The sequence below is a fragment of the Haliaeetus albicilla genome, chromosome 25 (genome assembly GCF_947461875.1).
Source record: "Haliaeetus albicilla chromosome 25, bHalAlb1.1, whole genome shotgun sequence".
Lineage (NCBI taxonomy): Eukaryota > Metazoa > Chordata > Aves > Accipitriformes > Accipitridae > Haliaeetus > Haliaeetus albicilla.
In genome coordinates this window covers 15,915,784-15,932,442 of record NC_091507.1, presented here as the reverse complement: position 1 = coordinate 15,932,442, position 16,659 = coordinate 15,915,784, and the positions used below count along the sequence as shown (strand labels likewise).

At 35.7% G+C, this 16,659-nt stretch overlaps 1 protein-coding gene across 2 annotated transcripts in view; it reads right to left on the bottom strand.

The window, feature by feature from the left end:
- The window catches only part of TMEM131 (transmembrane protein 131), a 100,153-nt gene that overhangs the window by 17,312 nt on the left and 66,182 nt on the right, over positions 1-16,659 (bottom strand). For both annotated transcript variants that reach the window (XM_069770008.1, XM_069770009.1), the window contains exons 18-29: positions 16,287-16,391; positions 14,846-14,932; positions 10,769-10,921; positions 10,539-10,614; positions 10,316-10,433; positions 8,348-8,486; positions 8,132-8,241; positions 7,681-7,747; positions 6,551-6,702; positions 5,744-5,886; positions 4,419-4,605; positions 3,098-3,283 (exon numbers count right to left, since the gene is read on the bottom strand). In XM_069770008.1, coding sequence (XP_069626109.1) covers positions 3,098-3,283; positions 4,419-4,605; positions 5,744-5,886; positions 6,551-6,702; positions 7,681-7,747; positions 8,132-8,241; positions 8,348-8,486; positions 10,316-10,433; positions 10,539-10,614; positions 10,769-10,921; positions 14,846-14,932; positions 16,287-16,391 — 1,523 coding nt within the window. The remainder of the gene's footprint in view (positions 1-3,097; positions 3,284-4,418; positions 4,606-5,743; positions 5,887-6,550; positions 6,703-7,680; positions 7,748-8,131; positions 8,242-8,347; positions 8,487-10,315; positions 10,434-10,538; positions 10,615-10,768; positions 10,922-14,845; positions 14,933-16,286; positions 16,392-16,659) is intronic.

Here is a 16,659-nt window from a genome sequence, read left to right as displayed (position 1 = left end):
GGGAGTTTTACAACTAACTGCATCTGCTGCAATACCGTGCTTAGGAGTTTCTCCACTTACATAATGCACTGCAGTGAACTATATTTTTGAATGAAGCAATAAAACTACTGCAGAGACCTTCATCGCACTGCTACCGATTTCATCTTCTAACAGGTGGGAGTTTCAGGGGAAGGAGACACAGTGACGATGACTAAAGCTTGCCTTGCCTATTACCCTAGAAAGTTTATGAGAAAAGAACTTTACATTAGCAACTTCAGTTTCTGTTCTCCCCCCTGTTCTGATTGCCAGTTTTTCGAAGCCAAGTGTATGAAAACGAGCATCAATTTACACGAAGGATGAGATACCTCTTGCTTAATTTTACCTAAAAAAATCTAGTCTAGATATCATCTTTTTAACTATCATCAAAAATACAAGCAACTCTGGAGACCAAGTCAGCTGTTGATAGCTGGTTGTCAGTGCTTTTCTCCCAGTCGCAGGGATTAAAAAGGATTCTAGATGCATAACCAGATGGCAGAAGGTAGGAAAGATAATTTTCACCCAAGATGTTACAAGAAACAGAAAAGTTAAAGAAATAGGGGAGTTCTTCTGACAAGCTTACACAAACTGTTACTCAAAAGAGTAACACTTGCCTTGGGTGCCATGCCATCAAAAATGGAATTACCTTTGGGATGTAAGGAATAAGGTATAATTTCTTTTAATTGTTAATTGTGATCCATGATGCTATTTTAAAGTTTCACAAGACTGATACCAACAAGAGCATCGCATCTCTACACAAACTTGGGATGGAGTGGCAGGGTTTTGGTGGGCTGGGTGGCACCCTTCCCCCTCAGCCCCCCAGCACTCCACTCACAGTATTGATGCGGGGTTCCGCAGAGGTTGTACAGGGGAAGCTGCAGCAAAAGGTCACCTTGGCAGCTTCTCCTCCTCTGCCACTCCCTGGGTAAGGACTCTACTCCCTCTACGTAAGCCAACTTTGGTGTTTTGATAAATGAATACCAGCTTTGAAATGAAAAACAGAACAAATCTTGTTCTGTGGTCTTTTAAACTGCACTTTCTGGTTTTGGTGTGGTGGGAGCAGTGGTGGTTTGGGTTTTTTTGCCCTTTTTTTTTTTTAAAAAAAAAAAAATCATTATTAAAAAAAGAGAAATAGAACTAGCCTAAAGTGTTCATGTCATTTAAATTACAGAACAAATTAGTGTGAGGAACACCACATAGTGGGGAGTAACACCGTCTAGACACCCAAGAATGATCTTGGCACATCCCTCTTTCCTCTCACAGTTTTATCCTGAAGCACACACATGCCTAGATAGTAAGTTCTTCATAAAAAGGACTGGGTCCTTTGTCATGTTTGTACAGATCCTATCAAGTTGGACTTCAAAACTTGGAGCCACAAGTATGGTAACAATCTAAACCAATAGTGATTTAGGGACGGCAACAATAAACACCAGCTTATCAAATTAAAAACATGAACTAGACAAACTCCTAGAGTTGTTCATTCCTAGAAATTAAGGACAGCTTTGCAACAATATAGAAGTATTGTTTTAGTGGCAATTAGCAAACCCCTACGTGATGGCATCCTAAAAGTTAGAGGCTGTCTGTGCACGGGATCCTTAGAATATTATGAGATAGTTACATTCGGACTCTTCTAGTTTGCTGCTAAGAAGGATGTTTTGGAATTGTAGGAAAAAGACATAGTGAGGGAAAGGATTAGTATTCTGTATTCTTTTTTATAATTAACAAATAAAGTATATATAAAATTATCCACGCAAACTACCCTTAATGAGCTGACAAGCATTATTCACTGTCAATATACTGAAGAGAAACTAAGCTTATAAATTTCTAGCAAACATACAGAAGAAAACCACTTCAGTACTTACTCAGCACTTTTCTATGTAATGGAATATTAGTTCAGAAACAAAATTTCCTAAGTAACAGAAATTTTCCTGTTACTTAAGAAAATGCAGTTTCCTAAGTAACACTGCACTACTTAGGAAAGTGCTGAAGAGTCAAAAAAGAAAATGAAGCAGGCTGTAACTTTATCTTCTCTACTTTTTTTATCAATGCCTAGAAGGAAAGACTGCCTAACTGAACTTTTATGTGATATAGTACAGCAAAACGGAAGAGCCAGTATCTTAATAAGAAAAAAAAAAAAAAGCAGGAATATTTCACATCTGTGAGAATGCTTTGGATTTGCAGCACACAGAAAGACCACTTTTTCATCACAGGTATCTACAGCAGCAATCCATCTCACACTAAGATATAAGCTTAACATTAACGAAAAACAGCATTTGTTGTTACTGATAAGTAACAACTTATGCTGATAAGTTTCTATGCTAGGGTTTTCTCTGGATAAAGGCAGTGGGGAAAGTGTCTCACATCCAAGAGGTAAGCACAGGGACACATTGTTTATAACCTCAGATTTCAAATAAAGACAAGTAGAGGTTAGACTAGGAAAACACAGTGGAATTTTCAAATCACATTTCAAGCAGTCATAGCTAACACAGGTCTGCTGAGAAAAAAGTGCATTAATAAGCTACTACGTAACCTCTCAGTGTGCAGTGTTGCAAACAATGCCCTTCAGGTTCTCAGAAATCCCATTATTAGTATCACCAGTTGTCTGTCACATACAAGTGGCAGCAAAGTTAAATTCATCCAAGGCATCTGCTAGGCTCATTACAGTCACTGCCTCCTATCTCTCTAAAGCACAACACTCCAGAAGGATGCTTAAATTTCTATGGGAATTCACAGTTAGCAGTGCTTTAATACCTAATTTGACTCAAGTTTGGCTTAATTATTTATCAAAAAACTACACATGACCAGGGTTAACAGGAATATGTATCTCACTTAAGGAAATAGGCCCACACAAGAAGCATATTATTTTGTCCTGAGTTTGAGCAGAAAGTCAGTACCCCTCAGCCTTAAACTGTTTGTACTCAATCCATAGCAGCGTTTATTAATTTGTTCTCCTTTTTCACCTCACCCTATTTTATTTTACAGCAATTACAGCATGTACTGAATACATACATATTTCTCTATAACCTGTATTCAAGCAGTGGTAGTTCGTGCACATATACCGGTAAGAACAAACGTACACTACCTCATTATTCCTGAGATGATTATGTACAGTGCCAATTCCCAGTTGGGCCTGGGTAGTGCTTCTGCACACGTTGCTAACATGTGATATGGAAGGGATGCATTCAAGATAAATATGAATTCAGAGCCTCCTGTGGTGATCAATTTTAATTCACGTATGACTCTGGAAGCAGTGAAATCAGGTGTAAACCTGAAAACAAAGTAAAGCACGTTAGAACTTTTCATATGAACAGCACGAAAGTTTGTGATAATTTATATTATTCATAAATTAAAAAAACTAAAACCTTGACCAGTTACTGCCATGACTGGCACCCCAATCAAACATTTAGAACAAATAGCCCTAGTAAGTATGACTAATAACCATCCATGCAATTAACCTAAAAATACTTACGAGTACCTTTCAAATACCTCAGGATGTGTTTGACTAAGTTCATAAACACCTATGATTAACACAACTGATACTAGATTACCCCTCATACACCATATGAAGATATAACTGAAATTAAGTTTTGACCAAATCTGCTAAAAGAAAGCTATGAATGCAGTAAAAAATTAACAGCAGCAGTAAGCAAGCAATGGAACCGACTATTATGTCAGCTAATAAAGTTTTTAAACACTTCACCTTTAAGTCACAACTGCATGCCTTTTCAAAAACATCACCACTATGTTCCCATCTCATCACAAAGATTGTTGCAGAAATACTAGTGAAGTTTCACTGCCTGCAGTACCTTGTACATCCTTTCACAGAACAGAAGCATCTTCTGAACTTCTTAGATACCATTCTGAATAGTTAACTTTACATCCAAGCAGTGTTAAAAGATCAGGGTTTAGTGCAAAGATCTTTTACAATAAAAATTGACAGAATTAAACAATCATTATCATTAAGGCTACAGACATAATATTCAAAACTAATATGCTGTGCATTATGATAATAATCCTTAGTCTAAAGGCTCTTTTCTACGTATTGCAATGCACCAAAAACATATGTAAATCTAGATCTCATGTGCATTCACAACCCAAATGAAGGAAATTTATAAAAGCCCATATAGTAACACTATTCCAACTCAGTAAGTTATACTTACTGGATAGTAATAAAAGTAATACTATAGTCAGTCATGAAAACTTCAAGTTATTTAAAAATCAAATAGTGTTTGCAAGAAGAGAGAAAAATTTCATGCTTTAAGTTGTATTAAAAAAAAACCCTGAAACACTCAAAGCTTAAGTAAAAAACCTCAGAATTTAATCAAAGTTTTCCTCCGAAACAGAATTAGGTATACAGAATTCCTAATGTAAGACTCCATTTAGATGTAAGAAAAAACACTTACAATATGACAATGTCTTTAGAGGCATTGGCACTTAGTGCAAACTCATTACAGTTAACTACTTTAAATCCATATCCTTCACATGTATAGCCACTGATTTCCATAGTTTTCACATTAATCTGCAGCTGCCCTGTATTTTCCACTTTAAATGTTCTTCTCAGTGTGAAATTCGGTTCTTTGTATTTCATTTCTAGAAACAAACAGCAGAAAGTGGTTAGTGTTATGCTAAACAGATATCCTTCACTGTATTCATATTCTTCAGTAGAAGAGCATTCTTGTCAATATTCTAGCAGGAAAGGGGACTAGCGAGGCCCATGGAAATCTGTATGTAACCTGCAGAAAGATCTCTGAAAACAGATTCTCATCACTGTCAAGGAAGGGCAGTTGTACAATTCCAGAGTACTCTAACTCATCAGGGAAAAACCACAAAACCCCAGACCTCCAATAGCACTGCTGCCTCACAAAAAATCATCTAAGCTGTAACATTCTTTGATGTACTGCTTAGTGTTGTGGTATTCTGTGAAAAGTCTCAGCATGAGGAGAATTAAAGCTTACTTTTTTGTGTCTTAAAAATAAAATCCGTGGCTGAGCTACACATATCTTATTAGCCAAAAAAAAAAAAAAATCCCTAAACCACAACATGTAAGAGGTAATGACTAAGCTTTACTTGAAGTTTTCTTACTCATCCCTTAAAAAAAGCAGAATAATCTCAGATAATAATTAACATGGCACCTTACAAATGTGTCTGGAAATCTGCAAAGGTAACAAAGCAGATTTTAATACCAGAAACAACTAAACCTCTCTTACCAGTTCCTTTGGTAATACAGGTGCTCTTAGCTCTCCTCTCAGAAGCAAGCCTGGGGCCACAAAGCAGAAAACCTCTGGCCCCAGAATAGAATCCAGCTGGGATTTAATTTTCATCAAGGAATATACACTACCTTTTTCCCTGTTGGCTATGTGCATACAGATTATGAAGGTGTGAGGGGGAAAGAAAAAAAAAAATACACAAAGTTTCATCTGTGACCCAATTTGACTTAAATTTAGGAATTAGAGATTATCCTAGTAAATGTACTAGGATCTTCACCTCCTCTATCTTGAATTTTAGTGGATGAAGGGCTTTTGTTTCATCTTTCCTAATTTTCAGATTAAAATGAAAAAGGTAAAATATTTAATTCTCTGCCTAAATGAAGAAGCAATTTTAATGTATTTAAAGGAATTAAAATTTTGAGGCACTAGAACACGGGAAAAAATACTTCCACACGTTTCAAGTTGTACATGTAAAATGTAATTTCTTTTCTGTTCAGCATAGTTGCTCATGAAGTACTCACTTTCTGAACAGTCTTTTAATAATGCTTCTGTGATTTTAAATCGTAAAGAACTTCCTGGACCAGGAGGTTTGCCTGCAACCTTCAAGCTCTCAGTCGTTCCTTGTCCTTGTACCATTATGGCATCTATTACAGTCAAATTATTTCTGTGCACAAAGAAAAAGGGGAAACATTCATAAAAGGATTATGCAGTCTATTGCTCCTGCAAGCTTCTCTAGAGACTATGAAGTAATATCTTAAATCTGGAGGACAGAAATATAAGCAGTTCCATGGATAATTCCCCACAATATGGAAGTAAATAGTGGGGGTCTCAAACACAGTGTTTACAAGACAAAAAGCTAAGAAATCACAACATAGTATACAAATAAAAACTCCAATGAGGTACTAGTTAAAGTTTATATTTCATCATCATATGAATGTATCATACGTGACACAAAAGTTGAATAGCTATTCAAACAGAGCTCTTTACTAGAAAGACTGAATTTGCATTGCAGTGTGATCTTGCAAATGGCATCTATAACTACAGTCCCTACTTTCAAGATAGTGTAGTACATATTTAAGAATTCAAATCTCCAAGTATAACAGTGGCTTATATATTTAAATTAGAAAATATGTACTGAATGGAGTTTAACTACTGTAAAACATATCACAATTACATTTAAATTAAATCTTTCTCCAGACACATATGATTCTACAATTATTCTTGTAAAAGCGATAGTTTCTTATTGGCAGCCGATCACAAGTATGATCATGTATATAAATAAAAAACATCAGAAAAACTCACACTCATTTCAGAAATATCTATCATACCTGATAACAATTAATGATGAAACAGTTTTATTAAGAACTGGAGTGAACTTTACTTTGACAGACTTTCTCTCACCAGGTTTTAATATTAGGCTTAAAACTGAATGACGAGCCAGGCCCTTTGTAAGTCCTACAGTGCTCTGTAATGGCTGGACCTTAAGAGAGTGGGGAAAACAAAGTAACACTTTAAAAAATAGGAAATTTTTACATATAATTGACAGAAATTATATTATTTTAGTAGAAGATTGGTCTTGTCATAAAGCAGTGTACTACACAATGTTATATACTGGTTTTGTTAACCAGAAAGTCTGACAGCACAGGAATTTTGCCACTTATTAGTACACCATCTGTGTTTATTAAGAAGCAGAAGAACATAGCAAGACAGAACTGAGCTCAGCTATACACATGTGGATTCATAAAGCTCTGGTAGAAGAAAGAGTTCAGAAGTTTTTTAAATGTGTATTTTAAACACCAAATTAGCATTCAGCCATTACATAACATTTTCTACCCTCAAAATGTTCCATTATTAAAACATTCTTAGAATATTGTTTTTCCTAAGTAAAGGAAAAAAGGGGAAAAAGCAAACTTAAAATAGTAGAAGTATTGAAAAAAGTGTATTTTGCCAAGTTTGCCTTTAGATACTGTGCAAGCATCAAATCGCTAATCTAAAACTAATTGCAAATGGAAGGAAAAAAGCATACATATTAAATGAGAAAAGAAAGTGTTCAGGATGTGGCATGCTCTACATGAAAAAGCACACACTTAAAGATGTCCACAAAACTCAAATCATTTAAAATAAAGAACAAAGCAATGGAAAACTCAATATTTTGCTAATTTTAGAACTATCAACCACTACACTGAAAAAAATTATCCTGTATCAGTAACAGAATGAATAAAAGCATTTTCCTGTAACTTCCACAATCCTATTATAAAGTAAGCATACAGAAAAAGCAACATTTTAACTGTTACATTTGAAGAAATAGTACTTTTCCTAATTCCCTGAAAATAGCCAACAGAAGCATCACATTCTTCACATAGTGATACCTAAACTTGAAGACATGTACAACTGAACTCCTAATAAAACATTAAAATATCGAAATTTAAAAATCTAAAGAATGTATTGACATACTTACACAATTTCTGAAGACCTGGAACTCTAGAGTCCTCAGATTGAAATTAGTTGGCTTACTCAAATTAAACCTGAAACAGACATGTAATTTTTTTTTTCCCCACATCAGAGAAGATAACAACATACTTGCACTTAAGGATTTTAGCACAAATCAAGAGCTTATGGTAGGACTGAAATAATATGCAGCTGAAAGGATCATTCAATTTTTCTTATTTCTCCCCCTTATACTTCAAGTTAAGGAAAGAATGTAAAATCATTTTAGTTTAGCAAAAAATACACATGTGTGTTCAACGGCAGTCAGCCTAGATTTAGTTCTCAACTGGCCTAATGATTCAAATTCTAAAAGGGGCCAAAACTGTAACTACCAACACAGCTGCCAGATATCGCGTGGATTTTTGTAAAATGTATTTTGCTGTGGAGTGAGAATGGCGTAACTACTCTAAAACGATACTTACCGTTCTAACATTTTATCAACGAAGGTGGATGGGTTAGAATACAGAGCTACAGGAAGGAACTGAACATACACAGGAACGTCAGCTGGATTTTCTAGAAAAATTTCTTCTTCCTATTCAGAAACACCGTTTTTGTAAAGTTTACATTGGGGTTAATGTAATTAGAAACAGTTAAAAATGCAGTCCCCACAAAGTAATACTATCAACAAAATAACTTACTGATGAACTGTTTGTATTGGTCAGAGGGAAGCTTAGATGGCGTGGTGAGCTAAGTATGGAAGGCCAGGCCATTTCTGCTGTAATTTTCAACTGGACATCTTTCTGAAGATCTGTGTCTACTTCAAATACAGCATTCAGCCTGGAGAAACAGTTATAAAACTTACTTTACAGGAGTAAAATAGGAAAAGCCTGGAAAAACCAGAGTGCTTAAAAGCACCCTGAAAACAACACTAGTTTGAGAAACACAAGGGTACGTTATATTTATATGCAATTAAGAAAGCCATTGAGCTCTGCCCATACGTACTGCTATTAAAAAGTGCGACAGAAACTACCAAAATGTGCTACATGAGACCAACCCAAAGATTCTAAATATATTCTCTACTTAAGTATTGTTGGCAACATCCATCCATTCCAAGTTCTGTTATGGCCTATTTATGGATAAAGGTGAGCAGAAAATGTGGTAGGACTCATGCAATCCATCACGAATCTTTCAGTATTTGCATTTCCCTTAAATCACTGCTCTCTGGACAGAGACACAAATTTTATCTTTCATTAGGAAGTGCCTAGCCCTTACTATTGCAAAAGCAAATTTTGAGAATGTAACTGAAATTCAGAGCACTAAGAAATATAACCCCAAATACATTTGATGATTTGCAAAGGTATGAACAGTATATGCCTATACTCCTATCTAACAAATCTAAAGCAAATCTGGACTAGTCACACTTGGGGCCAGCTACTCTTTCCATCAGTGAAAGAAGTTCTTTGCTATTAACCAACTTCTGCAACAGACTTGATTCCTGTTCTCCTACAAGCTCTCCACCATAAGCTGAAACAAGACTAACAGTATTGAGTTCTCCAGTAAGCTGAACAGATGAAACGCTAGACTTCCAACCTAGAGAAGCATTTTGGAGAGACTCCAAATGCCCAAGTCAGAACCCCTCTCTATTCAGAGGGAGAAGTTTCTCCTTTGCTTAATACTACCTTAGATAGCTGGTTCATTTTAACTCTCTTTAAAAGCATTATAGATTCTAGATTATATATTATATTAAATAATATTAGAGCACTGTATATTCTAGCTAGAACTGCTACTTATTCAGAAGCAGTTTTTAATAGAATTTTCCTTTACTGTCCTCTTACTGTAGGTGATAGGACATTCTTGAAAGTTACCGGTGTGACTAAATAGAGGATTCTGTTCACATCAAATTTGTTCAGGAGTTACTAATTTATCAACATTATAACAAAAAAGTAATAAAGGAGGTATGCTTTTGTTACTCTGTTTAGCTACATCCAGTCATTTTGTTTCTCCACAAATACATATACCTTTTTTGAAATGATACTCTGGATGCTATCATCACAAAAGACACATGCACTTGCTGTTAATGCTAATTTACATCTCTTGGAGATTAAATCACTTCATGTATGAGAAGGCAGATGTTTAAAAGGTATATTAGGAGCCTACAGAGTTTGACTTTTTCTAAATATTGAATAGCAATCATTAATCACCTTCTACTTAGCAAATCTCAAGGAAAAATACCAGACAATTTGATATTTCACTGAAATGCAATAATCTCAGAATAGTAGCAATAGAAAACCTTATGAAATTGTAAGAGGGATACTGAGGTTAATACTTTAAAACAGATTAAGCAGGGATACTGCGCAAAGAGTATAATCTGTTTTTCGGAAATTTCTGCGGAGTAGAGACTGCCTTGCTGTTGCCATCTTTTTAAGAACTGCAGTATATTCTAGTGAATAGTAACTTTGAGTGTTGTGCTTGACTTGAGGAAATTATTACTGGTTTTTAACTTTTAAAATGTTCTCTTTAAAGGTTTTGTAGAGAAGGCCAAGTAACTCCTCCTTGTCCCCCTCACAAAGAGCACTGCAATATTAAGAAATCTTGTATTTTATAACAGCACACAGAACTATCTAGTAATTTAAGGCCTGAGAAAGTAACGGGGATAAAATACTTACCTATGGCTTGAGTTCTCTTTTATTTCTGTCCATTCTTTGAATAAGTTCTCATGCAAATCCCAGTCAGAATCCCACGCATCTTCTTGCATTGCTACGCTGTGCTGAACTTTAGATTCCGCTTTAAGAAAGAATGTGTTTTTTAAACTCTTCATGTAAAAATTATTGCTTAAGGAGAATTTTTTTTTTTTTTAAGATTTTTATTATAAAGTTGAATGTTACTTACATTTAGATAGAAAAGGCAATCCTACATAACAATGATCTCCACATTGTAAACCGGGATCAAAATAAATATTTGCAATCTGCAAAACAGATAAGAGCAGATCAATTAAGAAACAGCACAGTAACTCTAATGACCAAAGAAAAAAGAAAGAAGACTTCTGATGACCACAGAAACTTAACGTATGCTATATATGAGAGAACTTGTAAACATGTAGAAATAAGGCATAAACAAACCTTTGATTTTTTTCCTGGCTCTAAATCTTCTTTATTACTTCTTAGCCTCTTATAATAAAACCTTACATCCTCTGACAGGGAGCGTATGTGTTGTATTTTCACTTTCTGAGAAAAGGAGTTCATAATGTTCAAGCTCTGGTGAACTACTTTCCCCTAAAGAAAAGAAAGGATGAAAAAACTCTGCAGGATATCCATTTCCCCTAGCATATATATTTATTTATGCAGGCTGGCAAAGACCACAGGAGAGCTGAAATGTTAAATTGAGATTTTTAACTATGCTATCTTAAAAAAAAAATGATGCTTGTAACACTTCAGGGTAAGTTTCTGTGAAGTTGTATTCTTTCCTCCATCTGCTTCCAAACACAGCTCATCCCCTTTCAAAATTAAGTACACCTTAAGTGTCTTGAAGAGCTAGGACAACAGTTCTGCTTAATCAAATCATTTTAGCAAAGTACCAGAGGAGGAAAGGCAAGAGAAAACTTCAGTTTTCTGAGCCTCCTATTACAAAAGGGAAACAAGCGTCTTGTGAGAGATCTAGTACATAGTAGCTAGCAATTAGAAACAATCTGAAAGGAACAGTAGAGCAAAGCTGCAGATTACAAACACTACACATGACAGAGGGCATTTAAAAACATAGGTACAACCCTCTTTCCCACCCCCAATGAAATCAAGACACCAGGCATTAAAATTACAACATTTCAAAGGAAAACAGTGCAAGTTTTTTCCCTACACCTCTGCACCCTGCCTCCTCTTCTGAGCCAAACATTATTTTACTTTTAAGCATAGAACATGTAGTTTAATTGTTTGTCACAATCGGAATCATTACAATGGTCAAGTTCTCCCCCTGCCCTCACTTGTAAATCAATGACTCTGTGGCCATGTTTTTCACCTTATCTCAAAACCTAACCCTGACAAGTATAGAGTGAACAATAAATAAAAACCAAAACAAACAAACAAAAAAGTGCAACTCAGGACCGGTGACAACTTATCAGATTCATATAAAATAAATGAATACAAACAAATTTAAATACCCAAGACTATCTTCTAATAAACATGACTAGAGTTTTTCATATTCCCCTTAAATCAATACTTTCAGCTTTTGAAAAAATTCTCTAAGGTAAGGACTGAAGTGGAGAGATGGGAGAGATGCACTTTTGCAGGCTCAAAATTTGACTGTGGCCTCAGGAAAGAGTCACATACTGTAACAGTCTCAACAGTAGCAACTGCAGAGGGAAAGAAACTACAAAGATAAATCTCTAAACAGTATAGTCTTGTTAACCTGAATAGGAGTATGTCTGAGCTTCATCTATGGAATCCCATGAGTAACAAACTGCCATCAATTGGGCAAGATAAAGGTTTGTTAAACTCTGTATAACAAATGAACAGTATCTTACTAAAACCCTTACACAGCATTTAGACATGAAACAGGTAAGGGAAGAAGACTTTGCCCATCAGTAGTAAGAAAAGCAGAACAATGCTATTTAGCATACAGGTCCTCAAAGATTAGCTTTGATCAGGGAATTGTTGAGATGTGGCACTGTGAGCTAAAAAATGCTGTTATGAAGCAGAAGTCAACACAGCTAAGATCTGTTTACATCCAGACACCTATCTTTACAAGGCCTGTATACACTGTTAGTGTATTACTGACAAACTTTGACAGAATAGCAGAAATCAGACTTAGGTGCAAAAACACTAAAATTGTAAACAGACAGCACTGGGAAGCAGGCAGCTGCAGGAGAATTCTGTCCTAGGTATGAACTGGAAAGCAAGTGTTACTAAAATTGTAGCACCTAGTTATAGCTGTCAAATTTCTCTACCAAACACTGAAACAAGAAGAACTGATGCTATTTTAGGCTTATTTTCATAAGTAATGGAGGCATTACAGAACAACTAGATGTAACAGTATCATGAATTCAGTGATCACAAGTATAGTTTGAAATGAATCCAAGAACAAGGAAAAGTAAGTCTGCTGTCAATGTTCTCAAATATCAGAAGAGCTAAGTGATCAACTAACAGAAGTACTAAGCGAAGCTGACTGCTCTGAAAAGCTTGGGGCTTGAATACAGAAAACAGTCTAGAATCTTGTCAAAGGTGATAATTATATCTGAATCTACAGTTCCAAACAAAATGCAAGAGCCCAAAGGTCCCCTGAATGAGTAATTATGTGAAAACATTACTAGATAAGAGGATGAAGCCAATTTAAAAAAAAAAAAAAAAAAAAAAAAATCACAGCCATCTGGGTGTGAGAAAGAATGATGACAGCAAGGAAGTCAGCCTTAGGGGCTGAGAAACACAGGTGCTACACGTAGTACCTGTCAAAAGAAAACAAATGCAAAAAACCCAAACCAAACAACAACAAAAACAAACAAAAATAACCCCAAAATATCAAAGAAACCAACAACCCAAGCTTACCAAAACCTAAGTATACTAAGATACACTGAGAAGCTCTTTAGCCATTCCAGTTAGAACAAAATAAAGGGAGACTAAAAAAAATTCCTTCTTTATGGCCCAAAATGGAACAAAGTATTTTAATGTGGCATTCAAGAGGGACAATGATCTTGCCAGCAATTAGGATATACAAATTAGGATAAAGAATATAGAAATTGCTTTATCTTTGGTGAAAGAAAGGGAACTGGACCTTTAAGTTATTTCAGTTTAACAAAGGCTTATGGAACAGTTCATAGATGAAGTTACAGATACAGTAGTCAGTGTAATAAATATCTATATAACAGTGAGGCCATATAGTCAAATAGGAAACATAGATCCTAAAGATAAAAAATAAAAAGTGATCTTTGCAACTGTAGGCATGACTGTTTGACCTCAAGAGTAGCAAAAGACTTCAGAACAATTTGTGAAGTAGATCAGAAGGAAGACAGAATGGGTAATGGGGCAAATGTAGCAGTGATTTACTGAAGTCCTGCTGACTTCCTATCTTCCTCTGATGAGACCTATTGCATCACTTGTTCAAAAATTATCATTTACCTACAAGGCATGAGATAAAGCATTTGATAAAGTGCTAGTGAAAAATTACTATTTAAGAGTACACTAATTGTAAGATAAGCAGGAGATACTAACCAGCTATCGGAAGAGAAGGTGAGAACAGGCAGTGCTCTATGACAGATTGAGATTATGCAGGACAAGGAAACAAAAACCATTTCCACCAACATGCATGGAGTTAGTTTTATCCTTTCAGAAAACTGCCATCTCCATCTCCTTTTGCTACTTTTTTTCCCCCAGTTTTCAATCTCTCTCCCTATGATTTTCCATCATATTACATTCCCCATTCATCAGAAAGTCACATGAAGTTCAGACTTCAATGAAATACCAATTGCAAAGTCAATATGCCTTTACTGCCCATGTTTCTATGGTTATGCTGGATGCCAACTGAGAACAAAGTATTATCTGGTTAATAGCCTGCTGTTTGAGTCTGTAGTCCCGAGCAAAGAAGCTGCTTTCAGCACTCACTGAATGAACACTACTGCAGGAGGAGGGATGAAAACAGCTATTACATACTTCTGCAGAGAGCTGTAGACCCACACAGCTTTCTTGCTTTCTTGTTTATGTACTCCACTTTGTACCCTCAAGAAGATCTACTTTCAGTGTGGAAACAATACAATAATGCTTTCACAGAGATCAAGGACTTCTTATACTAAAACATCAGTTCATTAGCTGACTTTGTTGTCTTTGGCATTACATTTTAGGAATTTGAAAAATGCATTTCTGCAGTTTCAAACTCTCTCTTACTCTTGGTGCTAACTCACGTGAATTGGTAACAACTAGGTGACCACAGCTACGTTAGAATGAAGCTTCAAAGAATCAAGTTTGAGATCATATCAGTATTCCAAAATCCCATTCAAAGGGCCAGTAAAGGAGATCTAGGGATAACTCATGGCTGGGACATGCAGGGAGAGAGGGAGGAACCAAACAATAGCAACAAACTGAATCATGACAGTTCAGTAGCACAATCTCTCCAGCAATTTAACATGCAACAATTCAAGACAGTGGTTTCTCTTGAAAAGGACAGATAAATAAAAAAACACAGCAAGAAAACACTTAGTGCTATGACCCAACTCTTACTGGAAAAGAAGGTGGAAGAAAAACATGTTTTGGGGAGCAGGTCAGCGAGCCTACAGCAATCACTGCCTTCACTGGTATAGTTAAAATCTGGAAAAAAAAGAACAAGAAAAGATTAGAAAAAAAATACTTAAACTTCAGCCTTTAAATGTCTCTTCCACTTTTAAATTTCATAGAATAAAAAAAACCCCTGAAATTCTACAATTAACGTAGTCTAGGTTTATATACACATTTAAGACATGGAGACATGAATTAAGATTTCAACACATTATCATATTCAGAACGGTCACTCCATATTGTCAGGAAGCACACCTTTGCCTAGTCCTACTTAGCACCATCTATATGGAACACAAAAGCACAGTTAAAATATAAGCTCTCCAGCAGGGCATTATATAGGTCTTACTTGAATGGGGCTTACTTTGTTGGAAAACAGGAGGGTAACATCTTTAAAGTAAATGAGTATTAGGGAAGAAGATACACCAAACTTCTCAAAAACCACCAGAAGTCATGGTAAGACCTCAAGATGGACGTAGACATAGAAAAAGGAGTATGGAAGGCATGGCAATGATTTCCTTTCTGTGTATTATTAAAGCTACCAATACTAATCGAGTAACTTGTAAGAAGAAGCAAGAAAATAAAAGTGCTTCAGTGTCTATAACTGAAGGGTCACATACATGTATGGATGTATTAAAAAAAGCCTAAAATCTCAGATAACTTGCAGAAATTAGAAATTTCCCATTTTCTGTAGTTTCATCAGAATCACACAATAAGCTATATAATTTCCTGACTTCATAAGCACAGTGTGTCACTTTTTTTCCCCCCTACATATATCACCTAAAGATATTAAATACAGATTCCATTATGTACTAGAATCTCCCTCTCCTGCAAAATAACAGGAAAGGCATATGAAGTTGAGAATTAACTGGTTGTTCCTTCTCTCCCTTACTAATTTTAGCATAAGAACTCTGTTTTTTCAACTGTCAGCAAACTGCAATTTCTCCAAAACAACTTTCACATTGGGTTTTGACAAAAAAACCTCTGAAATTATAGCTCGATTTCAGTAACCAACAATGTACCAAAAAGCACGTTGTCAGCACGTGTTATTCCAAAAGATCCATGCACTGATGCTTTGAGAATGTGTCGAGTCATTGAAGAACCCATACCTCAAAGCATTAGCTCAGATTTAAATGGATATTTCTGAAAGCCAGATGAAAATCATAGTGAAAGTCATTCTTCATTCCTTCAGAGAAGACACAGCACCAGCAGCATTACTGTCATTTGATGCAGAGTTAACTTGCAGAGATAACTTGACCTACAGAGGTCCCTTCCAACCTCAACTTCTCCCCGATATTGCAATCTGTCCACTAATACAACTCTTAAAACTTTACGCTTAAAAATTTAACATATTATTTGGGCAACACCCATGAACATACAATAAATATACCTCATAATCTGTTGTGATTTGTACAGCTCCATCATGAATTCCTTCAAGTTCTTTCGCTATTAGTTTTACTCTAAACACAGCATAATAACCTGACGCTAGTATCACCTGTAAATGGTAGAAAAAGTCATCCATTTGCACTCCATTAGAAGGAAAGAAATGTCACTAAACAAACATACCCAACATCCTCTTATTTCTTTAAACTGAATCAAAATCCATTCAAAACAACTGTCAGCGGTAAAAAGAAGAATTCAAACACATGTTACTAACACAAAAATTATCTATTCCTTGAGGTGATAAATGCCACTCTTCCCAGATAAATGATAAGCATTGTCTGACGGCATAGAGGTTACCGTTTCTGAAGCTTCCCCTTCCA